Source organism: Glycine soja, chromosome 7, assembly GCF_004193775.1.
Source record: "Glycine soja cultivar W05 chromosome 7, ASM419377v2, whole genome shotgun sequence".
NCBI lineage: Eukaryota > Viridiplantae > Streptophyta > Magnoliopsida > Fabales > Fabaceae > Glycine > Glycine soja.
In genome coordinates this window covers 9,376,900-9,399,273 of record NC_041008.1, presented here as the reverse complement: position 1 = coordinate 9,399,273, position 22,374 = coordinate 9,376,900, and the positions used below count along the sequence as shown (strand labels likewise).

Here is a 22,374-nt window from a genome sequence, read left to right as displayed (position 1 = left end):
GCTTGCCACCCAGCTCGACCAGGCGAGCTCAGCTCGCCCAGGCGAGCAAGGTTGCTTCCTCCAGAAGCAACAGCCTTCTGGAGGGCCCAAGTGGGCCTGGTTGCTATTTGCACCCCCATTTTTACTAAATAATCCCCCTGCCTTTTTTTGGTGATTCTTTTTTCGTAAAGTTACGGAAACTTACGAATTTCATAACGATACTTGTTTTCTTTCCGTAATGTTACGAAACCTTGCGGATTACATAACCATCCCTTTTTTTTTACTTACGGAATGTTACGGAACCTCACTAATTGTGCAACGATGCTTCCATTTGATTTCCGGTGTGTCACGGAACCTTACGGATTGTGCATCAATATTTTCTTTTGATTTCCGGCACATCACGGAATTTCACAAATTGCCTAATGATGGGTGCCAAGCACCTCAAAATGACCAAACACAAGTTGCATGCCACCAAGCACAGGTCCCCGGACGAAATTAGGGTATGACAGCATATTATGTACTTCTATCTCAAATTGAAAAGCGATTAATTTCCTTAATATTATTGCATGTGGACATCCATATATTGATTTTTATGCTTTCGTATAAGATTGAAATGATAATTAATGCTAGTCTGTAATACATTGTTCTGGTCATCATACAGGGCGATTTGTGGGCTCTCATTCGCAAACAAGGGACGTCTTCTTCACATTGTTGGACATAATGGGGTAGCATACGGGGTTAATACTGAAACAGGAGAGCTTTTAAAGGAATTTAAAATCACAAAAAAGTCTATTACTTGTCTGGATTTCTCGCATGGTGAGTGATAATTTCATCTAGAGCTTGGTCCATCATATTCATTCATCTTATTGCATGACAACTGACACTTGTTTCTTTTCTAATTTTCCAGATGAAAAATATTTAGCTATTGTCAGCTCTAGACCACGTGTTATAAGCTGGGAAATTGGGGAAGAGATTCTGAAGTTCCCTAATGATTTGGTAATCTTCATTACTCATTCTGGATATGAATATTTGTCTTTACAAGTTAAAAGCATCATTACATTTTAGTTTTATTCCTCAACAGGGAAATGTAGAGCACATTTGTATATCGAGTGATGCCAAAAATTTAGTTACATCATATTTGGAGGGTAAACATCTTCAAGTTTGGAAGTGTGATTTAAATTCAGGAAGTCTGTGTAGAGGTCCTACACTTCCCATAAGACATCCTCCATTAGTTTATGTAAAATTTACTCTTTGGCATGATGAGCAGTAGTACTACCACGGTACCACCATCTGAGTATATTTAAGAATTGATTGGTATTTTTTGTACTATCATTTAATGTAGATCAACATGAGGTTACTGAAGGAGTCCTTCTTGATGATGATTTGAATGAGCCAACAATGGGAGAGAAACTTGCTAGTCTAAGTGTTCTGGATGGGAACAAATCAAGGAGTGATATAGAGCAAGAATCTTCTGTCCCAGCAAAGCCTCCAAGTGCAGACTCTGTACATGTTTTGCTTAAGCAAGCATTAAATGCTGATGATCGCACCCTTCTGCTAGATTGCTTGTTTACACAAAATGAGAAGGTTCTCTTTCTCTCCTATTTCTATTGAACATTATGTATATTTGAATGGAAATTGTCCACTTGCTCAGTTTCTTATATGTTATACATGATGTAACTCCTTTTGCAGGTTGTTGTATCTTTTCAAAGGCCATGTTGCAGCCGATCTCTAACTTTGTGTAGCATAATAATAAGCTCATGTATATTTAATTAAAAATTATAATCAACAAAGAGTGTAATTAGGAACTAGTTTTATTATTATTATATGACATTTACCTACAGAAGACCGTAGGTACAAGTAAATTGACTTTTACCTACAGTTAGAGATTATAGTTATAAATTAATATCTTTTACCTACACATTTGAAATAGTAGGTGTTACCTATAGTGATAGTTAAATTTGACTGTAGGTAAAAATATATCCGTAGGTAAAGCCTATAGTGACAGACTATTAGTTGTCACTGTATACCCCTCAAAGTTGACGCAAAAAACGTATGTAGGACAAAGTCCTTTATACATCTACCTACGGATTTTGGACTTCTAGTAATAGATTTTGACTGTAGGTAAAAGTCATTTTCCTTGTAGTGTTAGAGCGAGTTTGTTGAGGAATAGTGCAGTGATCTAAGATAGTTAGGCTCATTCATGTGAGGAATCATGGTTTGAGTAATTTCTCAGTGTAAGAATACTAGAATAGCATTAAATAGAGAAAAACACTTTTTAGACAGCAAGAGAAATTCAGTAGAACACTCACCAAAGCTTTTAACTTGATAGTTGTCACATTTTATAGCTTTGAATATTCTATTTTTTTTGTTTAAATAGATTAATAGTGCAGAACTCAATATTTGCCTTGTTGCAAGCCTTAAAAGTGTTTATATATTGAATATATATAGTCTAGGTGAAACAAATTCCCTGTGGATACGATACATGATCTTACCGTTTTATATACTACTTGTGCGAATCGGTACACTTGCCGACCGTCTAACATTTCACAGTTTCACTTGTTCATAATTTGACTGTTGGTTAATTATATGAATTTTTATGCAGGTGCTCTCAATGAAACACACTTTGTGGGAAATGTTGATGAAGAGTCTCGCCAACTAATAAAATGCACATATGAGTGCCTGGAGAAGGCAATATCCATTGGTATGTATCCATTTGATTTCAATTCTGAAGTTTGTGTCTTGTTTAAGTTTAAAAAATAATTGAACTTTTGAAACATTATAGCAGGCTTGGATCTTATATTTGTCTTTTGTTTGATGTGTACCTTAAAGGTTCGTTATCAATTCATAAATCTAACTACAAATTTGGTCCTAACTTCGAATTCCCAAATTATAAGGTAACAAATCATTTAACGGGTAAAAATATAAATTAAGGACAGAAGGGTTAAGTAATTGATATTGAATCATATTAGCTACTTAATATGGTGTAAATATGCATTGTTAAAAGTATGCATTTGGCCTTTGGATTATGTTGTGATTGTTGTGTTTAAAATACTTCCTATAATTGAAACATTCATAATATTTTAAGAAATTAAACCATGGGATGGGATCCTGAATCTTGTAAAACAAATTCAGTTAAGCTTGGGGTACGATTCCGTGAAATTAGTGAAGTTATTAATCGTCATGCTTCAATGTTTGGCTTTTCAGTGGTAATGATTTACTTCTTTGTTCTTTAATTTTTTTAATCTATTTATTGTTATTTGTTCACACTAGTGCATGGTTATCATATGTTCCTTAATCATTTTTTCCCATGACCCCATAGGTAAAATGATATTGTGGTCATGGAATTGGAGAGCTCTTCCATTGTGCACCTAACGTTCCTCATTATTCAAGTATCCTTTCCTTAGTTTAAAAGCACTACAAAGTATTAAGAAAATATTTGGAAATTTTCTTTTTGCATCCTCTAATGTTTTGATCTTTAACATTCAAATTTGACTTCACATGTTTTTATTAAGTTAGCCATATATATTTGTACTAACCACATTTTGTTAGCAAAAAATAAAGAATGATTGAAAAAAGTTAATTTTCGTTAAAAATGAAAAGGGTATTACATTTGAATATAATTTGATATATCAATTTTATAAGACACTTTCTAAGATAATTCTTATCTAGGACCGTCTTAGAAAGTGAACATTCTAAAACGGCTGTTAGTTAACGATCATCTTAGAAAGTGTACTTTCTCAGACGGTTGTTAGCTGTGATCATCTTAAAAAATCTTAAAAAAAGTATTTTTTAAGATGGTTGTGACCTAAGACCCCATCTTAGAAAGTGAACTTTCTAAGATGGTCCTAGCTAACAACCATTATAGAAAATTAGACTTAACGGTTGTCTTATAACAATCGCTAAAGGTTTCAAGTTTCAACAATGTTAACTATAAAGATGGTTTGTAACCGTCGTTAAATGCGTCTATTAACCGTCGTTAAATATCTTTTTTACAATAGTGATATATTATATTATATTATATTATATTAATAATAATATTAATTTATAGTGTTTGATGTTAGAATAATTAATTATAATTTAATTTTATGATGCAAAGAGAGTGAAGTGCCATAACATTTACATCCAAGTCCCACAATAAAGAAGGTATAACAAGAATAAGAGCAAAATGAAAATTAACAACTTATTAGATCATCAATTCCTGATCTTTTTTTAATAATTTTTTATTATATAAAAATTGTATTAGATTATAAACTGTAGTTCTTTTCTTTATAGTTAGTGCCGCTCCGTGTGGCAGTTTTTGTCTTATAAGAAGCAAAACTCAAAATTTTATCTAATACTACTTAACTACAATTTAGGTAAATGATTAGTTTCTGAGAGAAGGTAAATGATTGTAAAACGGCCAGTAAAAGTAGGATAATCGATAATAAATAAAAAAAAGTCTTATAATTATATAATTCGATTCAGAGGAAATTAAAAGACATTTTTATTTATTATTGATTATCTTACTTATATATAATACATGGAATAACTTTTTCAGTAAATCCTGTCTAAGGGATACAGTGCGATTTATATATGAAACCTAATACAGTAAAGCTATATAAACAAAGTAAGAATCAAAGCTTGAGGTCCATTGTAACATTTTAGGATCAAGTACCACGAAAAATTATTGAATGGCAGGGTTCTTACCATGTTGGATTCCATTTGTTGGGGTCAGACGCACATCACCAAAGCAAACAAGTAGTTACTTTTGGTGCGTTGCAATGTGGAAATCAGTTAAAACATGGATCACAAATGAGAATCCAAACATGCATTTAACTAACTATACCTCAATGTTAGAAATTAATTAGCGGAGTACTATCAATACATTTTTTAACACATTTTTTAATTAATTAACATGGGTGGAGGAGCGGCGGTTTTGCGTCGACTTGGTCCAGGTCCAGGAGATTTCCTAGGTGGAGGAGGTGGACTTGGCATGGGACCAAGTTTTCTCATTTTCAGATCTGCAAATTCAAATGACAACATATTGTTACCTCTTCAAGATGTAATATATGTTTCTACATTCATGAAAGTTTACTTTTTACATATTAAACTCCTACATGGACTATATAACCAAACATTAAATATAAGCTGGTGAAAGCTCGAGTAGTGATTGTGATTCTACGATACATGCATACTTTTTTACATGATACATATCTTTGCATATATCTTTCTATGAGATAGACAAACCTGCACTAACTGGAGCTAGCTGTGCAAAGAAAGTAAAGGCTATTATCACCAGAATAAGAAAAGGTATTGATATTGAAGAAAGACTGGTCCGAGCCATCTCCTAGTTTATGTTGAAAGTTGAAAGCCTGAAACCAAAATAATATACATGCCCTGATTCATAGTCACCGAAATTTATAATGTCCCAAAAGCAATGGAGTCAAAGTTACTTTTATTTCAGCTTTCAATGAAATTTCCCAAAGGTGTTGACGTCATGCATAATTACTAGCAAATAACAAAAAGAAAAAATAATGGGTATAATAAAATCCAACTATTAAGAAAAGTAATATCTACGAGCTAATATGTACATATGATTAAATCAGAATCTTGTCTAGAAATTTTGATGTTTCAAGCAAACTCATTTGAAAGAATTTTTGTAGGAACGTACAAAGTATAAGAAAAGAAGAAAAAATATTTTTTTAAAATAAATTAATAAACGTTTAGTCAATAATAATTAACAATAATAGAACTGTCTTTTTATAGCTTTTTTTTGGAAGTTCAATCTCTAGCATCTTTTTTGCACTTCGTCAATACTACTGTTGATTTTTTATTCACTTCTTAAAACCCTGCGTCTTTTTTCTGTAAAAAAAAACAAAAAAAAGGAAGAAAAACTCTACCTCTTCTATCACATGTTTCCTTATCTTCTTTCAAATGTTGGTTATCGTGCACTTTATTGCATGATTTTATGCAAAATACCACTTCAATATGTTTTTTTTATCTCTCAAACTAATTTTGGGTCATTGTTGATTTTGGTTTCCTAAATTTAAATTGTTTTTCAGTCCTCAATTTTAAGAAATTATCATTTTAGTTCTTCTTAACTGATTTTTGGGATTTGGATGCACAATTTATTATAATATTTTTTGTCATAAAAACAATTAATTAAAACACATTTTCTTAAAAAAACTGAGGACTAAAAATTCACATTTAAATTTAGAGAAAAAAATAATTGAAATTTATAAGATTAAAAATATATTTAAATCGAAAATGAAAATAAGGAGGAATTGAGAAGTGATAAGATATTGGACATAAGTCAATTTCCTTACAAATTACATGGCCTGCCTAAACTCCTTGCAATTTCCTTATAAAAACATATTGAAATCTAACATTAAAAAAAACAAAGACAAGATATTTTCAGACCACGTTTTAAATTTGACAAGTCTCTAGTTTGTATAGGGTACGTCGTTGAAGCATTTCTTAATTGAGGAGTTACAGAATGACATCAACCAATGCATCCCTGGATTCATATTAATTACTGCGTACAACTGTTCAAATAGATAATAGACCTTCATACATATAAGGGAAGCATGCACAACCATAAAGAGGTATATACGTAATACCAACCCAAAATTAAGTTGTTTGTTTAATGATAGATGAGCATAAATATATGGTTTTAAGGTTAAATCCTAACTATGTCATTTATTTGACGTCAAGTCATAATTAAGTGTGAACCTCAAAACGCAAACTGGGTTGTACGTCTTTGACCGAACTCCAGAGATTGATTAGTCATTGCTTGGGCACTACATTAAAACACAAAAATTGAAAAAAGAGAGATGATATGTGATACCACGATTTTAGATGTTGTCAAAATCACATGGATGCATGAGTTTTCATACTAAATATTATGTTAAATGTATGGTAGAATTTTCATGTTTGACCATAGACCGGAAAATAAGAAATGAAGAAAAGAGAATTGAATAAAATAAAAATATCAAATTTTCACTGTTTAAAGAGAAAGAAGCAATAGTTTTTGGAGCCCCAAGCAGATATCTTTTCTCTAATTTGGTCTGAATGTAGAGGATAAATTTTATTTCTTTCCCATTTTTTTGTTTTAGTTTCTTAAAAAATAAACAATTTATATAACATAAAAATAAAAAATATTAAATGATTTTTATGTTGATGAAAAAATAGTGGAGTGAAAAAGCTTAATTTTTGGAGTTAAACTATAAATAGTTTTAAGAAAAATTATTTATTTCTTTTATTATCTTTTTTTATTTAACTAACATTTCATTTTTTCTTTTGATTTCTATCAGTTAAGGAAACATTTTTTTTTTTTTACTTTTGGCTTCCTCTTACTTTTATTCTTAATTATATTTTTCCACTTATTTCTTTTCTTTTTAGCTCATTTCAAATTTGAGCAATATTAAGTTATAGAGTGAGGGAAAAGAAATAATAGTGGCTGTATATTCTAAAATGATAATTGTCACAACCAAAATTGTGACGGGACGACAAGCTAAATATGAATTGAATGAAAATCAAGAGTCATCACCATAATCTATTTTGGGGAAACATGTAAAAGTATAAAACAAACTCTAAAGAAACGTGACATGTTCTGCAGAATCAAGGAAAGGTAAGCCTAGAATTTGAGGACTATGTGCCTCCTTAACAAACAAGAAAGGGAAAATATCTGTTTATTGATAGATGTTGCCTTCGTACATAATGGTCATATATAGCAATACTCATAACTAACAGAAAAGCAAATAACAGAAAAAGGAATTGAAATAAGGATGGCAGACAACATTTCCTAAACTTCGAAAATGAGCATGTGCCGCCGAATTCATCGAGTAACTCATCGATAGTGGGTATTGGAAAATGATCGCGGACAGTGATATCGTTGAGGGTGCGATAGTCGATCTACACAGAACCGCCACATACCATCTCTCTTTTTGACCAAAAGAACCGCCACTTGTGCTTGGGTAGATGATGCCCTTTTGCAACATCAAGTCCACTTGGCTCTCAATTTCTTGTTTCTGAAAGTCTGGGTACCGGTAAGGCCTCACATTTATTGGTTTTGTGTTTGGGAGCAAATGGATGTTATGACTAGTATGATCAGGGGGGTGGGAGAGAAGATGGATTTTGGAAGAGGTCCGTAAATTTGTTGATGAGGGATGCTATTATTGAAATAACAGAGGGTGGGTTAATGTTTTGGGTTGAAGGGGGCTCTAATGAGAGCATCCTAATGTGGAAGAATCCACTGGCTCCCTCTTTGCAAACTGCAGTGGAGAAATGGTGAGCAATTCCAAATTCGTGTCACCTTTCAATTCCACAACACGGTCTGCGCATAGAAACTTCATCATGAGATCATTGTAGTCTGTGAGGACTAGTCCCAACGATTTCAACCACTGAACTCCAAGAACAGGGTCAATGCCCGAGAATGACAACACATGGAGGTCAATGGCGAAGGAATGCCCTTGAACGATGACTGGAACGTCGGCAAAAAGATGGTGGCACTCAATCTCGTGGCCATGTCCAACAAGGACCCTTAGTGGTTTTATGGGTTTGGCCGGAAGACCCAAGACTTGGGCCAGGTGCGTTTGAATGAAATTGGGGGTACTACCCCCGTCAATTGATATCACCACCTCCTGGCTCGAAACACAGCCTACTAAACGCAAGGCCTCCAGTGCTAACTGGCTAGATAAAGTGTGAAGGCTAATTTGGGCTGTAGGGGAGCCCATTTTGTCTGGTGGTTTGGGTCGAAGCTCCATAAGAAGACTGTCGTCTATCGGGTATTCCTCTTCTTCTATGATTAGAAGAAACACCTTGGAGGTGTATTTGTGCCCACAATGGTATTTCTTGTCTCAATTAAAGCACAAGCCCTTCTCGCGATGAGTTGCAAGCTCATTCGGTGACAGTCGTTTGAAAGGAACTGGTGGCGATTTCAACTGTGGAGGTATCAACGATGATGACTATTGCGAGCTATAGATAGAAGGTGCTGAGAGGGAAAGGGGAAGGGGTTTCCCATGTGCAGATCATGAAATGTCACAGAACTTTTCTTCGTGTAATCGGGCCTACCTGACAGCCTGAATAAGGGTCAAAGTTTGAAGTACCTGAATCTCGCGATGAATTTGCAAGTTAAGGCCAGATATGAAACAACTTAGGAGGAAGGGTGGAGGCAGACCAATAACCCTGTTTCATGAAAAGTTATTTACGACTAACTTTTGTATTGAAAAGTTTCATGAAATTTATATCTTTTTCCCAATTTATGGTTCTTTTTTGTAGGTTTGTACATATTTTTATGTTTAGTTTAATTTCACTCAGTAGATATTCCCAATATTGTGAATTAATGTGGGTCAACTTCAGTTTCAAGCTAAAGGATGAAGAAGAAGAAGGTTGAAGCAGCTGGTGTCTCGCTAAGCGAGGCATATGCACTTAGCGAGTAACATCCGTTAAGTGAGACACTAAGCTCGCTTAGTGAGTTGGAAGATCTGGAAGAGAATCTACCATTCATGCATGTGCCCAACGCGCTATCAGCTCGCTCAACGAGTCATTTGTCTCTTTTCGCGCTCAACACGCCCAGCTCGCTAAGCGAAAATTCACTAACTCCCACTTAGCGGGAAAATGGCGCTAAGCGAGCCTTCAGGATCAAAAAGCCCTTAAAAGAATGAAGTTGCCGAAAAATAGAAAGTTATTTTGGGGGGGGAGAAATGGAACAGAGCCGAAAAATAGAGCAAGAAAGAAGATCTTGGATGAAAAGCCTCAGCCTTTGAGGGATTCTGAGTTTAAGGGTGATTATTAGGTTTTTAGAGGTGGAGGAGACATCCCCACCACTTTGTAATCTTAATTATGCTTCAAAAACCTATTTTTGGACTAAAAGGTGCTAACCTGCAATGGAAGACTAGATTTCTTGTTGGGGATTTTTGCTGAACTTTGATGTAAAATCCTTTACTATCTATTTAAAGTTGTTTTTATGTGTTCATTGCTTCTATCTACACTTAATTCTTTCATGCTTGTGGCTTGATCACCCATTTGTCTATAAAGTTAGGAATTTTAGCATTGGAAAGTATTTTAAATCCTTAGAACTGGATAAAGAGGGCTAGAGAATTGTATGTCTGGATATGGAGTGCAGGGATTTAGTTTATATTATGTCGTAATCTTAATGCAACTCGTTTAAGCTAAGTTCGACGAGGGATCAAGAATGAAGTTTAGATAGAGTTAGACCCATTCACTCGAGGAATCCTGGTTTGGGTAATTGTTTTCGGCATAGAACATGGAAAAACAACCTTAAATAGAGAAAAATACTCAATAACATGAAGTAGGTTCAGTAGAAAGGCCCAACGTTTTTAATCATTTGTTTATCTCTCACCATTAGATAGTTCATTTTGTAGTTAACTTAGAACTGTAGACACAACTTATTTTTATATTTACTAGCTTTATACAAATGTTTACCTACTGAATGATTGCTTTCTGAATGAAACAAGTTCCCTGTGATTCGATATTCGGTTCTTATCGTTTATACTACTTGCACGACTCAGTACACTTGCTTATTAGTATCGCAATTGGGAGAGTGCGAGCATGCAGATCATGAAATGTCACAGAACTTCTCTTCGTGTAATCGGGCCTACCCAGCAGCCTGAATGAGGGTCAAAGTTTGAAGTACCTGAATCTCGTAACGAATTTGCAGGTTGAGGCCAGATATGAAACAACTTAGGAGGAAGGGTGGAGGCAGACCAATAACCCTGCTGGCAAGCGCTTCGAAGTGAGAAAGGTAATCCGCGATAGACCCCCGTTGGGTAAGCTTGAACAGGTCGCCTGTGGGATCGGCATATTGTGACGGGACAAACCGCGTCTCGAGGGCATGGAAAAATCCTGGCCAGGAAACTAATTGGCCGTTTTGGGTCATCCACTAGAACCATGCTAGAGTCGAACCATCCATGTAAAAGGATGTGATGCTCAAGTGGTCCTATTCAGGTGTCAAATGATAATGAAAAAATTGGGTGATCTTAAAGATCTAGTCTAAAAGGTCTGAACCATTAAAACGAGGTACCTCAAGCTTCATGCGATGGGGGTTGGATGGGGTTGCGGTTGCATTTGCAGTGGGATTAGGTAAGGCCGAAGAGGAAGAAGGTGTGTAAGGGTGAGGCTCGAAAGTGGCAAATTTCTGAAGAAGCTCATCGATTTTCAGGGACATGGAAGGCTTGGTGTTTGCATTGAGAGGAAAGTTCATCAGTCAATGATAGTTGGTTGGAGGTTAGCTTGGCAATGGCATCCTCGATGCAATCCCAATTAGACTTGGAACGAGTTGATTCAACCATGGGAGGACAAGGACTCAATGAAAGCACCAGTTGATATGTTTTGCAGAATCAAGGAAAGGTAAGCCTAGAATTTAAGGACTAGGTGCCTCCTTAACAAACAGGAAAGGGAAAATATCTGTTTATTCATAGATGCTGCCTTCATACATAATGGTCATATATAACAATACTCACAACTAATAGAAAAGAAAATAACAAAAAAAGGAATTGAAATAAGGGTGGCAAACAACATTTCCTGAATTGAACCACTAGCAGAGTGACAACTCAGCTCTCCCACAACCAATTCTATTATATGAAATGACTGAGGTGCTTTGGGGAATTTTTTTTCCTTTTTGGTCTCCCTTCTGGATGCTTCCTATCAAAATGTCTCCAAGTTAGATATGGGTTCACAAAACAATTATGGATAGGAAATGTATTAACAAGAAAACATATTTTAACAACGTATTGTTAACGAGGTTTAATTACATCATCGGTATCACAAGAAATTTACGTAGCCTTATATAATCGCAATTAATTACCCACGTTTATTCCTAAAACTACAAGGAATTTCTGATGGTTTTTCGTCAACCCCAATTAACGTTAAATTTTGTCCTGTTTAATATTTTTATAAAACCTTTTTAAGGAAAATAAGTACTTTGGTAGTTAGTTTAGGTGAGTCCACAAAATATGAATTTGAACTTCAGGTCTCTGAAGTTAGATATCCAAACCATGTCCATAAGAAAGCTAGATGATAAGAGCTTCACTCTTATCCTAGTTGGATATCATCCAACTGGTGCATACAAACTTTACAGCCCCTTGAATTGAAGCAGCAGGTGGTGATTAGCAGAGATGTTGTGATAGATGAAACTGCAGACTGGAAGTGGGAAAATGAGTCTAAAATTCCCAATTCGTATATTCCCGAGGACAGCCCAAGAACCAAGGATGTTAACCCTACTAGCTCAATGCAACCTCCTATAAGGTCACAAAACAAGATTTCCCTCCACAAGACTTGTAGATTATGAACTATACAACAGTAGTTCAATCTCTGATGATGGTGAAATGATACATTTTGCTTTTATGGTTGACACTGAACCTGTACACTGGAAGCAAGCCCTGGATATCAAAGAATGGAAGGCTTCTATGAAAGAAGAGTTAGATGCCATAAGAAAAATAGAACCTGGGAGCTGGTTGATCTGTCACATAATAAACATCCAATTGATGTGAGGTGAGTGTTTAAAGTAAAGCTCAAACCAGATGGCTCAATTGCAAAACACAAAGCCAAGCTCATTGCAAAAGGATTCCTTCAAAAACAAGGAATTGATTATACAGAAGTATATGCCCCAGTTGCAAGATTGGAAACACTCAGATTAATAAAAAAATGTTGTTTTATTATCAACAACATCGATTTTGGTATATACATATCAATATTGGTTTTTAGTAAAAACCGATGTTGTGTGCATATATTAACATCAATTTTGGTAAAAATCGATGTTGATATGAAGATATATGACTTTTTTATATATAATTCTTACTATATAACATCGGTTATTTAAATAATTGATGTTGCAATTTTATGTTAACATTGATTTTGGAAAACCGATGTTAATAGTATTACTTTCAATGTCGGTACTTTCAACATTAGTTAATAATTGATGTTGAAAGTTCTTAATAACCAATGTTAAAATCCTATTTTTTAGTAATGAATTCTAGCACATATAGAATGAAAAAGACTGATTTTGTATATGCATGAATACAACATTGATGAAGACGAGCTTGAGACATGTGATGGTGTTAATGGACCATTTTAATGGCTGGTTTTACTTTAGATTTCTTGTTTTGTTACTCGTTTTGATACTTGTATTTAATGTAGCAATGACCAATTTGAAGGATGATTTTATTATGTAAGTCTATTGTTACTTTTGTATGATTACTTTGATTATCAATAAAAAGATAATCTATTTCTGATATGCTCTTGTAATGAAAAGTTTACTTTTTAATGCATTTAACGGGGTTTAAGACTCCTGGTAAGGCAAAAATGCAACCCTCGTTAACTCCCTTTTTTGTTGTAGTTAACACTATAATATACATTTTACAATAGTTATGCTTTAACATAATGTATGAAATAATGAATGTCTTATTATAGTTTTTTTTAATAAATTATTAACAAAACTAGTTTTTTAATTGTGAATTTTAGGATGGGATTATATTTATGAAAATTATTTTTGAACTTGATAATCAAGGGAGAACATTGCTCCTACATAGATCTTTGAATAAAATGAAAAATGAATGTTATGTAGTTCTTTTGAAAATATCCGTGTTGATGTGGACTTTTAATTGAATTTGATCTCACCAAAATGTCACAACTCAAGTGTGCAAATTTTTTTGGATTAGTAAGATGTAACATCTCAACTAAACCCATTTGGTATTTTCAAAGTATTAATTTTTAGTTGTGAAGTCAAAATCGTTTAGTTGTTAAAACTTAGATGTTTCTAATTTACTATATTGAAAAGTCACATCTCAATTTATCCAATTTTTAATATAAATTAAGATTTAATTGTGAAGTTAGGAGCATTAGGTTATCACAACTTAAATATCTCTAATTCACTTGATTAACAAGATGTCACATCTCAATTAACCTGGTATGTATATTAAAAGAAATAATGTTTATTTATAAGATCAAGAGTGTTAAGTTGTCACAAGTTAATGGTCCTTATTATATCATAATATTCTAATGATAATCAAATAAGAAGTATATCAAGAATAATTTTAACTAGCAAAAACATATTCTTTTAGAAGATATTCCATTGTAAGCTAAGATTTAAACTCTCAACTAGTCTCAGATTAATAATAACAAAAATATCCAAGCAGGGTCAAAGAAAATGCTAATTTTATTATCATTTTAATGCATAAATGCTCTCTATTTAAAATTAATTAAATATTAATTCTAATTAAATTAAATATTATTTGATTAATGAAACTGGTTATTAGAACAATTTTGGGCTAGCTTTCCATTTCCGTATAAGAGAGAGATGAAGACCCTCTCCACCTAAAACAGGCATGCAATAGATAAATAAAAATTGGAACGCCCATCCACACACCCACACTCACCAATTGGGGGCGCGCAGAACGTACATCCACACACTGAGTTTGTCCTAAATGATTGTCAAACACCCACTAAAAAGACAATACTAGTAATTGATAAAAAGGCCTTTTGATTAAAATCCTCAGTAAACCCTGTCTATTATAGACGTATAGGAAAACCTGCACTAATTGGAGTAATCTGTGCAAAGAAAGTAAAAGCGATCATTAGCAGAATAAGAAAAGGAACAAATATAGAAGAAAGGCTGGTTCGAGCCATCTCCCAGTGTTTGTGGAAATTAAAGCTGTAAGAAATTAAAGCTGTAACCAAACTAATATATACCAGCCCTGCTTCATATAGTCACCGAAATTTATAATGTCATGCACCATGGAGTCAATGATATTTACTTAATTTAATTTTAGCTTACAAAGAAGTTTCCCCCAGAAAATGACTCCAATTAAATAATGAAGTGGTAGGTATTTGCTAACATATAATTAAAAAAAAAAAATTTGACCTACTGAATTTTGGTGCCTGATTGAAGAAATATTTAAATCATGAACCCGTAAAATAAAATTCTATAAAAAGAAAACTATGCTGCAGTACAAATGACTCAAATCAGAACCGTGTTAAAGTATTTAAAAATAAAAAGATCTGGTTTTCTTATGGGAAATTGTTAGTGTTAAACTTCTTAGCAGAAGAGATTGAATCCGTGATTTTTTTTCTCTTTTTTCTTTTTCTTTAATCATCCAACCACTTTATATCTCCTAATAAAAAGATATTGCCAAACCAGTTTTGAATTCTGACTGACTTTGGATCTTAAATCCTTTCTTCATGCATGGAAGAGTTACGGAATGACGTCAATGCATTGTTAGATGAAAATAACTTCCCATTGTTCACATCGATAAAAGTCTCCATAGATATATATAGTTAAGAAATAAGGAAGAGTTGACTGAGTATCTGCTAAACAAAAAATACTACTCTCGTTAACTTGACCTGCTGAATTCTGGTACCTTAAGAAATATTTAAATCATGAACCTGATAAATAAAATCCACGTATCAAACTAGGAAACTACGTGGTAATACTTTTTCATATAACTAAATTATAATGGAGAAGCTAGCCACGTTTTCAGTCTGACTTAGATGTTGGTTCATTCTTAATTGAGGAGTAAGAAAACCACATCTCCATGCAGCATTAAAAGAAAAGAACTTCCCAGTGCTCACTTAGATATAAACATTTTCGTACACATTTAATTAGTATGGTGCAGTTTTAAACTTCAAATTAATTAAATAAATAAAAGGAAAAGCTGACTGGGTATTTGGCATTCGGTTTTGAAGAGGTCTAGTTATTTTTATTATAACTGCATCCATAAATCCAAGAAACAAAATTAATTAATAATCAATACATTTGAGGTGCATAATGATATTTTAATGGAAAAATCCATGGAAACTAGTCTTCTATAGATTTGTTAGAATAAGGGAAAAAAAAATACAACAACAACAACAAAGAAACTAGTCTCCTATTGTTAAAATATAATTATAGAAAGAAAATTTTAACAAACCTATTCTTCTAAAATAAACTTTTGGATGGACACGTGTCACTCCCTCAAGGATTTTGCCTACTCAAATAATTCTCTCCTTTTTTTATTTCTTCATTTTTCGTATTTCACGTTTTTCTATTTTAGAACAGATTTTTCGGCTCAAATAATAAGAATAATTTTTTGAACATGTCAGCATTACTTATGTGTTTTAGTTATATTATATATTATTAATGTCATATTCTTTTAGTTATAAAAATTTAAATATTATATAAATATATATGATCATAAAAATAAAAAATTATTGCGTTTGAGTTATAAAATAATCATTGTGTCTATCTACGTGATAATTAATTTTTCTTAAAATATTCAGTATAATAATATGCTAAATATTACATAATAATATCAAATGAATGTTACATTTATATAATTACTTATTAAAATTAACTATTACTTAATTAACTAATTTTTATTTTAAAATCTTATAAAATTACTTTTACATAAAAATCATATAATAATTGACAGTGAAAAATCAACCATCTTAGAATAAACAACTATTTATAGTTCTATATATGAAGGATAGTTTAACTTGTCCTATGAAAATAAAGGAATAGTAATAGGACACTGTACTATATGGATGACATGCACCACAAGTGGAAGTTCGTTGCATGTTCGCTGATGCTGAGTTATCTTTTTATACATTTTCTTAATTAACTGTTTAATTATCATATAACTTTAAGATACTTTATTTCACCGATAATTCTTTTAGTCCCAAAAATATTATTTTTAGGAACAAAATATAGGAATGTTATTCCCAGATATTTAATTATAAATTGTGTTTGATTAATTATAAAATTAGTTAAAAATATATTTTTTTATATTCTTAAGAATAATTAAGACCTATGTTTAGTTAAATTATTTTTTCTTGAAAATATATATTATAATTATTAAAACATCCTTATGTTAAAATGTTATTTTTTTATAAAATAAACAATTCTATTATAAGATCTACAAATAAGCAAACTGTACTTAAAGTATTATATGTATCATATTCTCATGACAAAACCCTTCTCACTGAGAGAAAAAATAAAAAATTATTGTGGATAAAATTAAAGAGATTGTTGGTAAATAAAAATTAGCACATAAACGAAAATTTTTAGAGTGAAAAAAAAATAAGAAAACATACATGAAGGGATCGTTAAAAAGGAAATGTAATAGTGGATAGGAAGAATATATATATATTCTTCCTATATATATATATATACTCACAAAGATGATTTTTATTACATAAGAATAAATATTTTCAGTTCCCTCCATTATTAAATATTAGCTGAAGGCAGAATAATGAGATTATTGCATATTCAGGTAAAAAATATATTTAAGATTAATTATTTTATTAAATTATAAGAAACATGATATTATTTTTTCGTCTCTTGTATTTCCGTACTAAAAAATCTACCTGTGAAACAAATATTTTCTTAATTACTCTTTTTTTTTCTGTTTCTTAACTGTTTAATTATCTTATTTAATATTAATTGTTACTATATGTTATGTTATATTAATTAATAATAGTATTAATTTATAGTGTTAGATGTTAGAATAATTAATTATAATTTAATTTTATGACGCAAAGAGAGTGAAGTGCCAGAACATTTACATCCAAGTCCCACAATAAAGAAGTTATAACAAGAATAAGAGCAAAATGAAAATTAACAACATATTAGATCATCAATTCCTGAACTTTTTTTAATAATTTTTTATTATATAAAAATTGTATTAGATTATATACGGTAGTTCTTTTCTTTATAGCTGGTGCTGCTCCATGTGGCAGTTTTTCTCTTATAAGAAGCAAAACTCAAAATTTGATCTAATACTACTTAACTACACTTTAGGTAAATGATTAGTTTCTGAGAGAAGGTAAATGATTGTTAAACGCCCAGTAAAAGTAAGATAATCGATAATAAATAAAAAAAACTTTTTAATTTCCTCTGAATCGAATTATACATGTATATATATAATACATGGAATAACATTTTCACTAAATCCTGTCCAAGGGGTACAATGCGATTTATATATGAAACCTAATACAGTAAAGCTATATAAACAAAATAAGAATCAAAGCTTGAGGTCCATTAATTGTAACATTTCAGGATCAAGTACCACGAAAAATTATTGAATGGCAGGGTTCTTAATTAACATATTGTTACCTAGGTGGAGGAGGAGCGTCGTTTCCGCTTCGACCTGGACCAGGTCCAAGAAAAAACTTAGGTGGAGGAGGTGGACTTCGCATGGGACCCAATTTTCTCATTTGCAAATCTGCAAATTCAAATGACAACATATTGTTACCTCTTCAAGATGTAATATATGTTTCTACATTCATGAAAGTTTACTTTTTACATATTAAACTCCTACATGGAATATATAACCAAACATTAAATATAAGCTGGTGAAAGCTCGAGTAGTCGTTGTGATTCTACGATACATGCATACTTTTTTACATAATACATATCTTTGCATATATCTTTCAATGAGATAGGCAAACCTGCACTAACTGGAGCTAGCTGTGCAAAGAAAGTAAAGGCTATTATCAGCAGAATAAGAAAAGGTATTGATATAGAAGAAAGACTGGTCCGAGCCATCTCCTAGTTTATGTTGAAAGCTGAAAGCCTGAAACCAAAATAATATGCATGCCCTGATTCATAGTCACCGAAATTTATAATGTCCCAAAAGCAATGGAGTCAAAGTTACTTTTATTTCAGCTTTCAATGAAATTTCCCAAAGGTATCGACGTCATGCATAATTACTAACAAATAACAAAAAGAAAAAATAACGGGTAAAATAAAATCCAACTATTAAGAAAAGTAATATCTACGAGCTAATATGTACATATATCTAAATCAGAATCTTGTCTAGAAATTTTGATGTTTCAAGCAAACTCATTTGAAAGAATTTTTGTAGGAACGTACAAAGTATAAGAAAAGAAGAAGTTTTGAATTGGTTTTTCTTATGGGAAATTGTTAGTGTTAATCTTCTTAGCCGAAGAGATTGAATCCGTGATTTTTTTTCTCTTTTTTCTTTTTCTTTAATCATCCAACCACTTTATATCTCCTAATAAAAAGATATTGCCAAACCAGTTTTGAATTCTGACTGACTTTGGATCTTAAATCCTTTCTTCATGCATGGAAGAGTTACGGAATGACGTCAATGCATTGTTAGATGAAAATAACTTCCCATTGTTGACATAGATATAAGTCTCCATAGATATATATAGTTAAGAAATAAGGAAGAGCTGACTGAGTATCTGCTAAACAAAAAATACTACTCTCGTTAACTTGACCTGCTGAATTCTGGTACCTTAAGAAATATTTAAATCATGAACCTGATAAATAAAATCCACGTATCAAACTAGGAAACTACGTGATAATACTTTTTCATATAACTAAATTATAATGGAGAAGCTAGCCACGTTTTCAGTCTGACTTAGATGTTGGTTCATTCTTAATTGAGGAGTAAGAAAACCGCATCTCTATGCAGCATTAAAAGAAAAGAACTTCCCAGTGCTAACTTAGATATAAACAACATTTTCGTACACATTTAATTAGTATGGTGCAGTTTTAAACTTCAAATTAATTAAATAAATAAAAGGTAAAGCTGACTGGGTATTAGGCATTCGGTTTTGAAGAGGTCTAGTTATTTTTATTATAACTGCATCCATAAATCCAAGAAACGAAATTAATTAATAATCAATACATTTGAGGTGCATAATAATATTTTAATGGAAAAATCCATGAAAACTAGTCTTCTATAGATTTGTTAGAATAAGGGAAAAAAATAAAAAAAACAACAACAACAACAAAGAAATCCTTATTCATATTTCAGCACGTATGGCGCAAAGCAATCTTAACAAGAGACAGAACCACGAAGAAGTGGCTTGTCTGAAGCGATGGAAGTAAAAGTATAATTAGAAGCTTATGCCTAAGGTTTTGTTTGAATAATTTTTTTACTTAGTACTTATATATAAGAAAATGAAATAAAATTTTATAATTAAAATTACCTTATGCACAAGTTAAAACTAATTTTTTAAAAAAGTTAAAAGTAATCAGAGGTGACAATTTTCATAACAGGCATGTTGACCTCGGTCAAGACGAGCCAGTAATGACTAGTATTTTTTTATTACTATTAAGACTCAGTCTAATCGATTATAATATAATCAATCTACTTTCTTTTAAAACTAATTTTATAATGGATTACTAAAACTGATAATTAACTAATTTAATGACTTTAGTCAAAATTCTTTTGTTTTAATACTTTATAGTTGATTACATAATCATGTAATCAATTAAACTGTGTTGAACTTGTTGTTTCCAAGAAAAATTAAGACTTAATAGACTATTCATATCTAGATTAAAAATATTCAACACAAATATCACATATTTTCAAATATGTTTAGCATTACAAAATTATAAAATCAAAACCTTAATACTAATTTTCAAGTCTTTAATGTTTCATTCAACACATTACTAATTATACCGTGAGATATTAGAATTATTCAAGTATAATTCTTTTGATGATGCAAAGTGAGTTGAGCGCAACATTTCATCAAGCCACACATGTACAAAGGTGTAGTTAACAAGAATAACTTCTATCAGTACCTATCTAATACTTAACTACGCTTTTTAAATGATTGATAAACGTTCAATTAAAACAAAATGATCGATAAAAAAATATTTATTTTCCTCCGAATCTATTAATTGTACACTTACATATATGCGTGCAATAACATCTTCATTCTTCAGTAAATCCTTTTTGAGACATATAGTTGTTGGATCTAGAACATTAATTTAGCACAAATCAGGCAATGGAAACTTGAATCACACACACAAACCCACCAAAAAAAGTGGAGAAGATGAGCAAGAAAGAGATAGAGAAAAAAAAACAAAATAACAGAATTGCATATCTTGTGAAAATTGAAATTACACAGAATTTATCTCATAGCAAACTCTCCTATTGTAAAATTACAATTATTCCCCCTACTTATATCAGTATAGACAAAATTACCCCTTTCTCTAATACTTTCCTTTAATTCTGTATCTATCACTTAAACTCAACATTATAATAACAGTAAAAGAAAAACAACAAATCACAAATATGGTGCTATAACACTTATTCTGGTGCTACAACACCCTTACAGCACTCAACAGATATCTTCATTGCACTCCAATCACTCTTAATCTGCTCTTTAACTCTTTGAACTGATCAATCTTCAATGGTTTGGTGAATATGTCTGTTACTTGCAAAGTAGTTGGACAATACTCAACACTTAGCTTTCCTTTTGTCACTTGCTCTCTAATGAAATGAAATCATGTTTCAATGTGTTTGCTCCTCCCATGAGCAACTGGGTGTTTAGCTAGATTGACCGCAGATTTGTTGTCCACCATCAGTGTAATAGCACCCTTTACCTTCATCTTCAGTTCACCAAAAAATATTGTCAAGCCACTGAGCTTGACACACTACCATAGCAGCTGCAATGTATTCTACCTCACATGAAGAAAGAGCTATCACTTGTTCCTTCTTTGAGCTCCACAAGATTGGAGCATCACCATAGAAGAACACATAACCTGTTGTGCTCTTCCTATCACTCTTATCTCCACACCAGTCAGAATCACTATATCCCAGAGCATTATATTTTTTGGCAGCACAATTACTGGAAAACAAAATACCATAATCGAGAGTACCTTTCACATACCTCATTATTCTCTTGGTAGCACATAAGTGAGAAAGTTTAGGATTCCCCATATATCTACTAATCAAGCCAACAACATACGATAAGTCAGGTCTAGTATAGCAAAGGTACCTCACTGAGCCCACCATTTGTCTATACAATGTTACATCTACTTCTTCTTCATTAGGATCTTTCACCAAGTTCACACCAGTGCAGTGGGTGTGTCTGCAGAATTGCAGTCAACCATTCTGAACTTCTTCAGTACATCTCTTGCATACCTCCCTTTATGCATAATCACTTCCTCATCAGTTCTCTTGAATTCAATTCCAAGAAAATAAGAAATAAGGTCCAAATCATTCATTTCGAACTCTCTCATCATCTCTCCTTTAAAGTTAGCAATCTCAGTCTCATTATTTCCTATCACAAGCAAGTCATCTGCATACAAGCACACTACAGTCAAGTTAGTAGTATTGTTTCCCTTTATATAAACACCACGCTCAGTTGTGCATTTGAGGAATCCAAGCTTCATTAGAAAGCCATCAATGCGTCTGTTCCAGGCTCTAGGCGCCTGCTTAAAGGCATACAAAGCCTTGTTCAAACCCTGGTGGTTGACTCACATAAACCTCCTCCTCTAGAGGACCATTCAAGAAGGCTGATTTCACATCCATATGGTGCATATGCCACTCTTTTTGACTTGCTATAGCAGTAATAATTCTCACTGTCTCCATTCTTGCAATAGGTGCAAACACCTCATTAAAATCAATGCCAGCCTTTTGGAAGAATCCCTTTGCC

General features: G+C 32.3%; 2 protein-coding genes and 1 long non-coding RNA gene across 5 annotated transcripts; all 3 read right to left on the bottom strand.

Annotated features, from left to right (window-relative positions):
• Window positions 1–4,552: 4,552 nt before the first annotated feature.
• LOC114417706 lies at window positions 4,553–5,439 on the bottom strand. The gene is made up of 2 exons (XR_003667890.1): window positions 5,206–5,439; window positions 4,553–4,979 (listed from the first exon to the last, which is right to left on the bottom strand). It is a non-coding gene; the product is annotated as an uncharacterized LOC114417706 (long non-coding RNA).
• Window positions 5,440–11,360: 5,921 nt separating this feature from the next.
• On the bottom strand, window positions 11,361–18,667 carry LOC114419301. Of its 3 annotated transcripts, none has more exons than XM_028384950.1 (3): window positions 18,403–18,664; window positions 18,068–18,176; window positions 11,361–11,618 (listed from the first exon to the last, which is right to left on the bottom strand). In XM_028384950.1, exons 1-3 carry the CDS (start codon window positions 18,497–18,499, stop codon window positions 11,516–11,518), a joined length of 309 nt encoding a protein of 102 aa, XP_028240751.1. In that variant the 5' UTR covers window positions 18,500–18,664; the 3' UTR covers window positions 11,361–11,515. The 3 variants fall into 3 exon arrangements, with proteins under 3 accessions (XP_028240751.1, XP_028240752.1, XP_028240750.1); XM_028384951.1 differs by having other exon boundaries at window positions 11,361–11,622; window positions 18,403–18,645; XM_028384949.1 differs by lacking the exon at window positions 11,361–11,618 and adding an exon at window positions 14,228–14,526 and having other exon boundaries at window positions 18,403–18,667.
• A 2,665-nt stretch (window positions 18,668–21,332) lies between these two features.
• Window positions 21,333–21,656, bottom strand: LOC114420328 (uncharacterized mitochondrial protein AtMg00810-like). Its single transcript, XM_028386250.1, has one exon. The coding sequence runs from the start codon at window positions 21,654–21,656 to the stop codon at window positions 21,333–21,335; it is 324 nt and encodes a 107-aa protein (XP_028242051.1).
• Window positions 21,657–22,374: the final 718 nt, after the last annotated feature.

What these genes read in the sequence shown, in the direction of transcription:
- LOC114419301 (XM_028384949.1), bottom strand. Translation starts at nt 18,499, where the DNA reads ATGGCTCGGACCAGTCTTTCTTCTATATCAATACCTTTTCTTATTCTG. An exon ending in GCTAGCTCCAGTTAGTGCAG is followed by an intron (nt 18,177 to 18,402) that starts GTTTGCCTATCT and finishes TTGAATTTGCAG; the next exon opens with ATTTGCAAATGAGAAAATTG. An exon ending in GACGCTCCTCCTCCACCTAG is followed by an intron (nt 14,527 to 18,067) that starts GTAACAATATGT and finishes TTCTTTGCACAG; the next exon opens with ATTACTCCAATTAGTGCAGG.
- LOC114420328 (XM_028386250.1), bottom strand. Translation starts at nt 21,656, where the DNA reads ATGGGGAATCCTAAACTTTCTCACTTATGTGCTACCAAGAGAATAATG.